This window comes from Bidens hawaiensis, unplaced genomic scaffold (assembly GCF_021521415.1).
Source record: "Bidens hawaiensis isolate Kalapana, Puna unplaced genomic scaffold, B.hawaiensis_p1.1 tig00045392_1, whole genome shotgun sequence".
Taxonomy (NCBI): Eukaryota; Viridiplantae; Streptophyta; class Magnoliopsida; order Asterales; family Asteraceae; genus Bidens; species Bidens hawaiensis.
The window spans coordinates 32,727-45,883 of NW_027498075.1; the positions used below are offsets into that span (position 1 = coordinate 32,727).

Below are 13,157 nucleotides of genomic sequence, written 5' to 3' on the forward strand. Positions count from 1 at the left end.
TAAATTATGTTTCAGTTGTCTGATCATGTCCGCCGATAAAAATTGGATTACCAATCCAAGCATTAGATCAACTGAGTATCAGCAAGGACTCCAGTCTTTTATCGAGATGTGCAAAAACCAAGTTGATAGCAGAGGCTATGTAAGATGTGCGTATGCAAAATGTCAGAATTATGTAGCAATATCTTACAAAAGTATGAAAGGTCATATGAGTGCATATGGCTTTTGTCGGACGTACACTGAGTGGATCTATCATGGCGAAAGTTTAATTCCTCCAGTTGTGATTGTAGACGAGAATACGCCAACCAACGATATGGCTGACGTTATCGAAGACATTATGAATGAGTGTAGGGAAGAGGATACCAACGTTGATGATAGGGACTTGAGTTCATATAGTAGCGATGTCCGTGATGATTTTGAAGAGTTGTTAAAGGAAGCCCAGTCAAAATTATATCCTGGGTGTACCAAGTTTTCTTCCCTCGACTTTTTAGCAAAGCTTATGCATGTAAAGGTGAAAAACAAATGGACTAATAGTTCGCTTGATGAGCTCTTCGAGCTATTGCAATCTTCACATCCAGAAGGCAACAAGATTCCCGCTTCGCATTATGAAGCGAAAAAGACATTAAAGAAGATTGGCATGGGGTATGAGTCGATAGATGTGTGCAAAAATGACTGTGCTCTCTTCTAGGCAGAACACCAATCGTTGCAGAATTGTTCTGTTTGTAACGAGAGTCGGTGGATTGATACAAAAACAAAGGGCAAAAAGATACCTCACAAGGTGTTACTATACTTTCCTTTGACCCCCAGACTAAGACGTTGGTATTGTTCGAGGCACACGGCAAAAGAAATGATATGGCACAGTACCAGATGATCAGAAGATGGTACGATGCGTCATCCTGTCGATGGATCTTCATGGAAAGAATTTGATAAAAAGTACCTTAATTTCTCGAGGGAACCCCGAAATGTTCGCATAGGGCTTGCAGCTGACGGTTTCAATCCGTTTGGTAACATGTCTTTGGCTCACAGCACGTGGCCAGTTGTACTCACCACATTCAATTTGCCTCCATGGCTATGCATGAAAGAGTCCTCATTCATGTTATCCTTGCTAATTCCTGGCCCTAAATCACCCAGAAAGGACATGGACGTTTTCCTTAAGCCCTTGGTGTGTGAACTTAAGCATTTGTGGCAAGAAGGCGTACGTACTAAAGAAGCGGCGACAAACACATTCTTCACAATGAAGGCGGTGCTATTATGGACCATAAACGACTTTCCAGCTCGTAGTAGTCTATCTGGTTGGAGCGGGCAGGGCTACAAGGCATGCCCGACTTGTAATGAAGACACTCCTTCAATGCATGTAACAAATAAAGTCGTATGTGTCGGTCACCGCCGATTCTTACATGCTACCCATGCGTGGAGAAAAAGTTTAGACTTTAACGGCGAGCCTGAGACAAGATCCCCTCCGAAACAATTTAGTGTTGTTGACATAGATGATCAACTCAGTCGTCTACTCTATCGTGTACCTGGAAAGCATCCCGATTTTGGAGGTGTTAAGAGAAAGCAAGAGGATTTCGAGTTGAATTGGAACAAACGAAGCATATTTTTTGAACTTGAGTATTGGTCCTCTCTCCAGCTGAAGCACAACTTAGATGTAATGCATATCGAAAAAAATGTGTGCGATAGTTTACTGGGTACTCTTCTAATGAACAATAAAACAAAAGACACGGCAAATGCACGAGTCGACTTGAAAAATCTAAATATTTGAAGAACACAATGGTTGGAACGAAAGGGTAACAAGTTTTATAGGCTCCACCCAAAATACTCATTAAAGGTCGGTGATCGAAAGCTTTTCTGCCAATTTATAAAAGATGTTAAACTGTCGGATGGGTTTGGATCTAATATCAGCAAGAGAGTCATAGATAACAACTCTAACATTACCGGGTTGAAATCTCATGATTGTCATATTCTCATGCAACGCTTGTTACCTATTGGTATTCGAGGGTTTTTGACCAAAGATATTTATACGCCTATAGTAGACCTTTGCACGTTCTTTAAGCAGCTTTGTTCAAGAACACTATTGGTAGATGATATGAAGAAAGCAAAGAAAGCCATTCTTTTGATATTGTGCAAGTTAGAGTTGATATATCCTCCAACGTTTTTTGACATTATGGTTCATTTAGTTTTGCATTTACCAGATGAAGCACTTCGTGGAGGTCCAGTCTGTATGAGATGGATGTATCCGTTTGAAAGGTATATGAAAAAACTAAAACATTATGTCAGAAACAAGGCAAGGCCAGAAGGTTCTATAGCTGAAGGTTATGTTGCTAAAGAGGCTCTATCATTTTGTTCGATGTATCTTCGAGATGTTCAAACTCGGTTCAATCAACCCGACATAAACGAAGATGTCGTTGTCGAAAAAACTAAGTTGTGGGTGTTTGAGTCTAAATGTTGCCCAGCTAACGCAAAGAAGATCAAATATCTTACTATCAACGAGAAGCTCAATTTCGAATGGTTTGTCCTCGATAGCTGTCAAGAAGTTAGGGACTATATGAAGTAAGTGCTCATCTCTTTAACTTTTTATAATCTGTTAAGTATTTTCTCTTTCCTTATCGGGTCTATATTTTTGTCGTCGACTTAGTGAATTCAAATATGAACATCTCCAAGATGACGTTAAAACTAAATTTCTGAAGTGGTTTCTCGAGAAGGTAATCCATATAATCTGTTAGGTATTTCCCTTTTCATTTAGTTATGCATTTACCTGATGAAGTAATGCATTATTCTCTATTTGTTAGTTATATTTGATGAAAGTACAAAATTCTCCTGAATTCCACCCAGAGTTGTATGCTCTTTCAATGGGTGCGGAAATAAATGCCTTTACTTACAGTGCTTGCATAGTCAACGGTGTTCGGTTTATGGTGCGTGGTCGTGACGTAGAACAAATAACGCAAAACTCCAGGGTTCTAGCAGAAGGAGTGAACCATGAGAAATACTATGGCCAAGTAGAAGAGATCATTGAGTTGTGTTATGGAAATGGGTATTTGTCACACCCCGACCAAAGGCGGCGGAACATGCCGAGGTGTAACGATTGTCCATAAGCACATGACACTAATTAAAGTGACAGTATTTAATAAACTCATTTCATTTCACAACATCGAAAATGTCACATAACAATTATCCATAAAATAACCATAAACAAGATATCACAAAATATGGCAAATTTGATATTGTTCATTTTTACTAATATCCTAAGGTCTTTGATGTCGTTTTCTTCAAATTCATAAATCAACCAAGATGCAAACCTGCAACATTTTATAAAATAAAGTTTGTCAACACAAAGGTTGGTGAGCAATTCATAAGTTTAATCATATTAGTATATAATAAAAATATCGACAAAACTTGCATACGAAACGATAAATAAAAGTGGTAATTTGGATAAATAGATATCGCTAAACACATTAGCGACACCTAGCTATAAGGGGATGCCAAATAGTCTAGGATTTTATAGTTATCGTTAATTGCATTACGTTAACGACACCTTGCTATAAGGGGATGCCAAATAGTCTAGGATTTTATAGTTCCACCAACCAAAAGCGATAAACACATAGGCATATAAGCATAGAACACCAAATCGAGCAATTATTTAGGTAAAGTATACAACTAAGTTTGTGGTTTAAGATTCAAATATAAAGCATTTTGTTGAATAAGTATGAAATGTCACCCCCGAAATAAAAGATGGAAAATGGGGTATGAAGTACTCACATTCAAGTAGTAAACTTGAAAGATGATAATTTGAAGATTTGTCGGAACGACAAGTTTAACGCAAAATGCCTAAAAAGAAAAGCATTCTTGAATTTAGAAAGGTTGTCTTGAAGGTCTTTAAACAAAATAAATGTTGAGAAATGTAAATAATTAAAGTTCAAGGTTTTAAAATGTAACTATTTAAGAATTTATAATAATAACCCTTTAAAAATGTCAGTTTGCTCGAAACCGGGTTAAAGTATCTAACCTTAATATTTACTCAACCTATTTTAAGTAATAAGATGGATAAAATGCAAGAATGCAAATCCCTTTGGAATAAAGATACTAAAACGGGTTTTTTTTATCGAGTGTTCCGGTTGTCGGTTCGGGTCTTGATAATTGGTCAAACCCAAAGTCAACTTTCCAAAATATTGAATGTTATGAGATAACTCAATAAAATTTAATAAGACTTAACCAAGTATGTAGTTCCATTGTTTTAGAACTAACAATGCACGTTAAGCGAGTGTTTGGTTTTGTCGGTCCAAACTTTGTTATGAGATCAAGTTGGATCCAACATTTCCAAGTACTTAAGAAAATATTTAAAAATCAATTTGTAACTATTTTTAAAGAAATATACAAGTCTTGATGGCTAAAAAAACACACTTGTATATCTTAAGCGAGTAAGAATCGGTTTGGTTTCCACATGTCCAAACACTAAAGAACTTGTATAATAATGTACAAATAAAAAAAATACTTTTAAGTTTTACAACCAAAAGTTAACAATAAAGTCTTTAAACAAGAGTTCGGTTTTCGGTTCGGATCGTGTTTTGGGTTAAGACCGAGGTAAGATTCTACAAACCCATAACCATAGAATTTGTAAAAATGATTTTAGAAACTTAGATCTAACAATAAGTATATTTAAACAATTATTTAACAAAACTAGTAACAAAGTTCGGTTTATGGTTTAGAGCTATTTACGGTTAAACCGAAGCATAGACTCTTAAAAACCCATAACCATGGAACTTGTAAACATGACCAACAAACTAAAATAAGCAAGATTAATATGTATGAACAAGTTATATAGATGTATATATATCAAGGACACGAAGTCCTCCATGAAGCCTTGCCTTATGAGGTCCGAAACCTCACCGACCGGAATCGGAGAAGTAACTACCAAAGGTAAACAAGGGGTGTATATTTTATATATGTTGCACAACCATAAACAAGTATTAATAAGACTACATAAACTAATTAAGATGAAAGACTAAAAACCTTCAAGAACACTTAAGAAGATAACCTTGAATCTTTGATGTTTGAGAGAGTTTTTTTTTTTTGAGTTGTAGCAAGGGAAAATGAAGAGGAAATGTGGTGTATATATAGGGTAATGTTGGTGGTCAAATATGGGTGTGAGACACAAGAGTTTTCATGCAAAATGGATCAAGACAAAAACACAAAACAACAAAAATAAATAACTAAATAAATAATAAATAAATAAAAATAAAAATACAGATAGGATGTTTTCAAGACCCAACAAGTGTGAAACAATATTGTAACATAAATCCATCATTTTGATTATAACATAAGCTTCGGTTTACAAATCGGGTCGGTTTACATAATAAACAAATACAAAAACAAATACAAACAAGACCCGAAATTGACGAATGTCACAATATTCAACTGTCCTATTTCGGTGCAAGTGGTTTGATACTAGAAGAGGTGTTAGACATGATAATAATATCACCAGTATCAACACAGAGCACGAATGAGACAAAGAAGATCAACTCATATTTGCTTCGCAAGTCAAACAAGTGTTTTACATTTAAGAACCTTGTTGAGGAAACCAAAATAATAACCACCGATGGGTTGTCGAGAATGTTAATCATTGAAAAATTTGGGATCTACCTACATTAAACGATGGCCGCATTGAAAGTGCTCAAAATGTTGACAATGACTTAGTAGAAGATCTTGACGTTGTTCATAACAATTCTTCATCTAATTGTTTACTTTCCATTGACTTTACTCAATACTTGTTAAACACGTCTTCTCATGTCACTGTGGGTGAGAAGTCAAGTGAAGTTAATATGCCAACGGTTACCGATAATACATTGTCTGATGACGAGAGTAATAATGACGAGGATGATTTTGAGTACGACACGGAGGGATCGGAGGCAGAGGGATCGGAGGCAGACACTGAAGAATCCGAGGGAGAGTTTGATTAAAATAATAGTTGCAATTTGTATTTGTATGTGGTTATAAGAAAACTTTGTATTTTTATGTAGCAATAGAAAACTTGAATCGTATTATATATTTGTATTGCATATCTTATAACTTTTCAGATCATGGCGGACGTCATGCCTCGAGGACATGGCGGCGATGGTGCCGAGGATCCGCCAACTCCAGGTGGTTTTCGGCGTGGTGTTCACGAGGAGGATGGTAAGGGTTACTATAATTTATTTATGTACTATATTTTATTCATTTATTATAAATACATATATTGTTATATTTATACATGTTGTGGCTAATAAATTTTAATTGTATTTGTAGCTTTACCTCCTCGACGTAAGGGATGAGGTCCTGCCAAAAATAAGAATTTGGCAACTGCATACAAGAAAAATGGGGGTCCTTTGTCTCTCATATTTGACAGGAGTGTTACATTCATTCCCATTGGTGATGTAGCCGACATATTTATTCGCAAAGTGGGAATATACATGGGGAGGAACATCGCCTTTGACAAGGAAAGTTGGGCGAATGTGTCTGAAGCGGAGAAAAATGCTTTGTTCGAGCATCTTGGTGTAAGTGATTTGTTAATTTAAATATTCTTCATTTAATTATTTGTCTTTTACTTAATTAACTAATTTCTTTTAATTGCTTCTAGCGATACTTCAATTTACAAGAGATAGAGCAAGATCCACAAAAAAATCTGTTAAAGGGTGGCATTGACTTTGTGATCTCAAAGCGATATAGAGATTGAAAAAGCAAAGCAAAAGGCCATTGTTGACGTGATGGCACTTTTGATAGTGAGGTGGAAGAGCATCAATACGTATGTATTTATTAAAGTATATTTTTCACATATATTTATTAAAGTATATTTTTCAAATATATTAATCATCTTTTGTGTTGTTGTAAAATATAGAATGAATTAAGGAGAGAGATCGAGGAGCAAACCGAGCCTAATAGCGAAGGCGAATTTGAAGAAACTGATGAGCCGATTTCAAATGCGGTCGGAATTTGAAAAAGTGTTGGGTCGTCGACGCGGGTGTACGAGAGGTATCGGGCCTAAACCTTCTATAGCCGCATCTTCAAGTGTTGCGGATCAATGTGATAAGGAGCCGACACCACAGCCATTCTTTACACCGGTAAATATATATATATATATATATTTATATATATATTATCTTGGTAATTTGGTTTAGGTAATTTTGACCCATACATGTTAGTAATTCATTATTCTTTTTTACTTATAGGCTCTGCTAGATCGAATTTTTAGCGACCTGGAGTTTCTAACTTGTATGTCACAACATAATGCCTCAGCCTCATCGAACAAGGTATCAAGGAATCATGGTGATCTATTCGACCAAGACGACATGGATGAGGAAGAGTGAGAGTATTTTGGATGATGTTTTATCTAGAAGATTGTTATGTTTAATACGGTTGTTTTCGTGTTTTATCTTAACTACTTAGACGATGTTTTATGTTTATGATATATGTGTATGAAATTTTTTGGATTTGTGTTGTTTTGAAAATCTGGAAATTAGCATGAAATGCAGGAAAACGGGTCAGGAAAGGAACCGAAAATAGAGCAATGTTGGACAGCATACCTGCTACTATTAGCGGCGACAAATAACTATTAGCGGCGACATTTGTCGCCGCTAAAACCCTGTGTATTAGCGGAAAAATATATTATTAGCGGCGACATGTGACTATTAGTGACAAATTATCAGCGACGATTTTCATAACTATTAGCGGCGACATATACGCAGTTTTCTTGTAGTGAACATTGAACATGTCTTCTTTCCACCTTCCACGTCAACGTCCATGGATTTACGAAGTATCCATTGCGGATGTTTTAAGTGATATGATAAATACAATCTCATTTTTGAATGTTTGAAGTTTCATGTTTTTAAACATTTTAAATAAATTAATAAATATATATTAAATACCTCTATATCTTGGTATTTAAATAAGATAAAATCATATATCTATAACAATGAGAAAAATAACAATGATTTTACACATATAATTCATCTTTATCTATTAGGTTATTGGATTTAAATACTCCTAACTTTCACTTATTAATTGTCTAGAAACACTTCCAACTAATGAAATGCTTACTACCACTCTCAACTTTCATCTTATTTTCTTCTGTTACCCTCAAACCATTTCAAAAAATGTCACATAATAAAGAATACTAAGTTTCACGTTAGCTCGGGGAGTGCCAGAAGAAGATACGGTGAAGGTTGAGAGTGGTGGTAAGCATTTCGTTAGTTGAGAGCATTCCCGGTCAACAAGTAAAGTTTGAAGTATTTAAATCCAATAAATTTTATCTATTTATATAAATGTATTAGAATATATATAAACATGTCACTATTAAGGTTTTGGTAATTTATGAAGTAATACTACTTAAGAATAAGAAAAGTTATGAAAATGAACAGCTATATATGCAATTATCAAAATGAATAATGATCAAACAATAAGACCTTCCACATCAAGGGTATTCATGGATTATGTGAAGGAGATTTGTAAGAAGGAGAAGACAAATATTATGGAGGTTGAGGTAGATGTAATCCATCCTTAAGGATCCTTTATCATGGATGGTAAAAAATGATAGTTGGTGGGTCCATTTCTTTTTCATCTTTTTTCTTTCTTTCTTTCTTTCTTTGTCCTTTTCTTGAACTTGAATTTTTAATAATCTACAAAAACAAATTAATTAAATTACAATAAGTCCCCACTTTGGAGTTGTAGGTGCAAACAACAATATCAATATCCTCAATCAGTCCTCGCTATTTAATCAAATATTAGAAGGGACTCACCAGAGTGTAACTTCATAGTCAATGGGAATGTGTATATTAAAGGTTCTTATCTTGCCGATGGTATTTATCCAGAATAGGCTACACTAGTAAGGAGTTGCACATATCCATCGGAAAATAACTTGAAAATGAAGTTTTTCAAGAAACGCCAAGAGTCTGCAAGGAAAGATGTTGAGAGAGCCTTCGGTTTCTTTCAAGCTAGGTGGGGAGTTATACGTGGCCTATCAAGAACTTCTTCCATCTCGTTATTAGGTGATACAATGCATGCATGCGTTATACTACATAATATGATAATGGAGGATGAAGGCCATGCTATAATTAACTGGGAAAGCAACGAGAATGATCCTGAACCAATTATCTACCACCAATGAGCACCACCACAATTTCAAACACGTATATAAAGGTTTCATAATTTACGTAACCAAGAGGCTCACCAAGCAATATGTAACGATCTAGTGGAGCATATTTGGGCGAATAACCATTAGTTATATGGAAAATTGGAAATAAATATCCCACCTTTTATGATTGGCTGATAATAATCTCACCTTTAAAAATCACTAGCAATAGTCCCACCTTTTAACTATTTTTGTCTCACTGGTCCTACGTTAAAAAATACTTAACGTCGTTATGTTTTTTCCCTAGTTTCAAACCGATGTTTTAGGGCTTTTGATCGGAAGAACGATATGAGTCGATTGACGTAAAACTTATTTCGAAACGGTAATTCAAATGGCTTGATTTTTGTTAACTGGAAATTCAAGCACCCGAATTGAAACATTGTTTCGTCGTTTGTATCACCATTTCGAGATAAGTTTTACATCGATCGACTCGTATCATTCTTCCGATCAAAAGCCCTAAAACATCGGTTTGAAACTAGGGAAAAAGCATAACGACATTAAGTATTTTTTAACGGAGGACCACTGAGACAAAAATAGTTAAAAGGTGGGACCATTCGTAGTGATTTTTAAATGTGGGATTATTATCGGCCACTACGCAAAAGGTAGGATTATTTATTTTCAATTTTCCTAGTTATATTTTTGTCAACTTTATATTGTATTTTTTATTTTATTGTATTCTTGGTATTTTTATTTAATTTAATGCAATTTTATTTGTATTTATTTTTATTTTATAAAATTGTTTGTTAAATAAATTTCATATAAATAATAAGATTAAAAATATAAAGTTATTGGTGATGTGAAAATTATGAGGATGCTTGTATGAAGAATGAATATGTTATTGCTATAGGTAAAATGTGTTTGTGGAAAGAATGAATGAAAAGCTTATGTGGCATGCTGACTAGGCTGTTTGTGGAAAAAATTTTCATGAACCGTTGCGGACAGTTTAAGACCTTCCGCATCAGGGCTATCCATAGCTTATGTGGAAGAAATTTGTGAGAATGATGAAAAATACAGGTATTGTGGAGGTTAAGGTGGAGGCCATCCATCCTTGAAGATCTTTTATTATGGATGGTGAAGAATGGTGGTTTGTGGGTCATCCATATTGGTGACGTGGAAATTATGAGGTTGTTTATGTGAAGAATGAATATGTTAGACTGTCTGCCTTAGTTCAGAGTAATTTTTTCTACAAACAGCCTAGTCAGCGTGCTACATCAACTTTCCATTCATTTTTTCACAAACACTTTTACCTACATCAATAATATATTCATTCTTTCCACAAATAGCCTCATACTTTCCACATCATCAATATGAAGGACCCACAAATCACTATCCTTCATCATCAATGATAAAGGATCTTCAAGGATGGATGACCTCCACCTCAACCTCCACAACACTTGCGTTTTCCATACTTCTCACAAATCTCCTCAACATAAGCTACGGATGACCCTGATGTGGAAGGCCTTATTGTTGTAGGTAAAATGTGTTTATGGAAAAAATGAATGGAAAGTTGATGTGGCATGCTGACTAGGCTGTTTATGAAGAAAATTTCCCTTAACTGATGCAGACAGTCTAATATTTTTCTGCAACCATTCATTATTCTTGTGCAATGAGCCACAATCAAAAGCGATTTTCGCTAAGACCTTCCGCATCAGGGCCATCCATAGCTTATGTGGAGGAGATTTGTGAGAACGATGGAAAAAGAAAGTGTTGTAAAGGTTGAGATAGAGGCTATCTATCCTTGAAGATCCTTTATCATGGATGATGAAGGATAGTGATTTGCATGGCCGGTTGGAGGGTAGGGCCGGTCGGACCGTCTGCCGGGGCACGTAATTTTTAGGGGCCAAAAGTTTTTGTATCTACATTTTTTATATATACATTTAAAAATATAAAACTTATAAAATATGAATTGCTTTTTACCATCTTATAATTTTTGGGCCCGAAATTCTTTTTTATCCATAATCTATTTAGTCAAGTTTAAATTATTGGGCCTAAACTAAAACTCAAAACTAAAAATTAAATGAAAACCTGATGCAAAATAAATGAAATAGCGGTTTATTGAAATTTCTCTTTGGTACCTTCCTTCTTTGCAAGTGCTAAACAACGGCCAAACCAGCCGGCCACCACTGTTGGTTCGTTGTTAACCACCAGGCCCCTCTTCGGTTTACCAAGCTAGCCACCAATTACATTATATATTTCGTTACTTGTTAAGGCTATTGGCCTTTTTCTAATGTTAATAGAGTTTCACGAATCCATTGGTTAATCGTTAATTATTACGGTATTTGACTTTATGATATATTTTTCTATGTTTATTGTTATAACATTAAGCCTCATTTAAAAAAATTACATTATATATTTCGTTACTTGTTAAGGCTATTGGCCTTTTTATTTCGGTTCGGCCGAGGTATTTAAATTCTCGGAGACAGCCCTGGTGATTTATTGTTGTAGGTAAAAGTGTTTGCGGAAAAATGAATAGAAAATCGATGTGGCACGCTGACTAGGCTGCTTGTGGAAAAAATTACTGTGACTAATGCAGACAGTCTAAAGGAGTCATTAACAAACGTAATTTTCATTAAATGAGTCGTCGCCTGGTGTAGCTTTTTGTCCAGCAAGGTCATGTGTCTTGATCTAGTTCATCCACTCTATAGGCGTAAAATTCTTTTATCTTGCCAAATAATGTCATGTGTAATTTGTTTATGGTTAACAAAGCTAATGCGTGTGATTATAAATAATTTAGTCAATATTCATTTTGGTTTTATGATTGTTTTTTTTCTTTTTAAACGGTGGATATATAAAGCACCGACTAGGATAAAACTAGCCGGGCAAAAATAAGGAAGTAAAATTACATGACTAAAAGAGGGTTCTTCAACCACTCTAACCAATTAACTTTACACTTACGAAGTAAGTAACATCATCAAACAACAGCGCATACTTCATACGTCTTTTCAAGAAAACAATATCATTTCGAAGCTTCCAAATTGCCTACCAAGCGACGCCATATATAATCGCACCCACAATTGCTTTCTTGAGCGCGCTTAAAGACAAGTTCTCAACCCACTCCATGATATCAGTTGGGAATCGCAAAACTGGCAACTTTGCATCAAGTCCCCTTTCAATCAAATCCCAAATCTTCTTATCCAGGACGCACTCTCCAAAAACATGAATAACGGATTCTGAACCATCGTTACACAAGGGGAAAATAGTTGATCGAATATCTATTCCCTTAGTGGCCAAATTTGTCCTAGTTGGCAAAATGATTTCCCACAACCCTCCACCTGCAAATAATGATTATTCGAGGAAAACAAGGGAATCAATTGGTTTTCCTTGAAGCACTAGGGAGTGCACTGTTATCAATTCTCTCTTGAATACCCTTAACCGAGAATTCAAACATCCCTTGCAACGACTAAACCCATTGATCATTACCATTTGAAAGCGAGCATCTATTAATCAGATCATTTATTTCTAGAAACTGAGTAATTTAGGCACCCCCTCGGAGATCCCTACGCCAATCCCACGACTCTCCCCTTACCCTTTGTACCACCAAACAATTCTTTACCATTTCTAACGTGTATAACCTTGGAAACTTCTCAGCTAAACATAGGGTATCGCACCAAGGATGATTTTAAAACAACGTGTCATTTCCACTACCGATTTGTTTTTTAATCTAATTGAGAGGTATGATACCGGAGACATTAAGCTTCGAAAATGATTTTAACATTCTCTGCCAAACATTGTTGCCTTTAAAAGAAGAAAACAAACCTCTTTCCGAATCATACAAAGAGGAAATACTTTTCACCCAAATAGCATTCGGTTTGTTCACAAACCTCCATCTCCACTTTTGCAAAAGAGCATTGTTAAAACGACCCAATGCCTAAACCACCTTTTTCAATAGAAGCCAAAACCAACTTCCAAGGGGCCCAGTGCATTTTTTTTTCCGCTTAACTACCACCCCAAAAAAACCTGGACCGAATTTGTCCCAAGCGTTTCAAGACACCCAATGGAGCTA

The 13,157-nt window shown here is 35.5% G+C and overlaps 1 protein-coding gene across 1 annotated transcript; it reads left to right on the forward strand.

The window, feature by feature from the left end:
• The first annotated feature begins 883 nt into the window (after positions 1–883).
• Positions 884–5,951, forward strand: LOC143595638 (uncharacterized). The gene is made up of 5 exons (XM_077074608.1): positions 884–1,666; positions 1,784–2,547; positions 2,633–2,699; positions 2,787–3,028; positions 5,663–5,951. The coding sequence occupies exons 1-5, from the start codon at positions 884–886 to the stop codon at positions 5,949–5,951; spliced, it is 2,145 nt and encodes a 714-aa protein (XP_076930723.1).
• The last annotated feature ends 7,206 nt before the right edge of the window (positions 5,952–13,157 follow it).

Excerpts from the sequence above, each read along its gene's own strand:
- LOC143595638 (XM_077074608.1), top strand. The coding sequence starts at position 884 with ATGCGTCATCCTGTCGATGGATCTTCATGGAAAGAATTTGATAAAAAG. Across the intron at positions 2,548-2,632 it reads GAAGTTAGGGACTATATGAA|TGAATTCAAATATGAACATC; the intron begins GTAAGTGCTCAT and ends TCGTCGACTTAG. Across the intron at positions 2,700-2,786 it reads TGAAGTGGTTTCTCGAGAAG|TTATATTTGATGAAAGTACA; the intron begins GTAATCCATATA and ends TCTATTTGTTAG.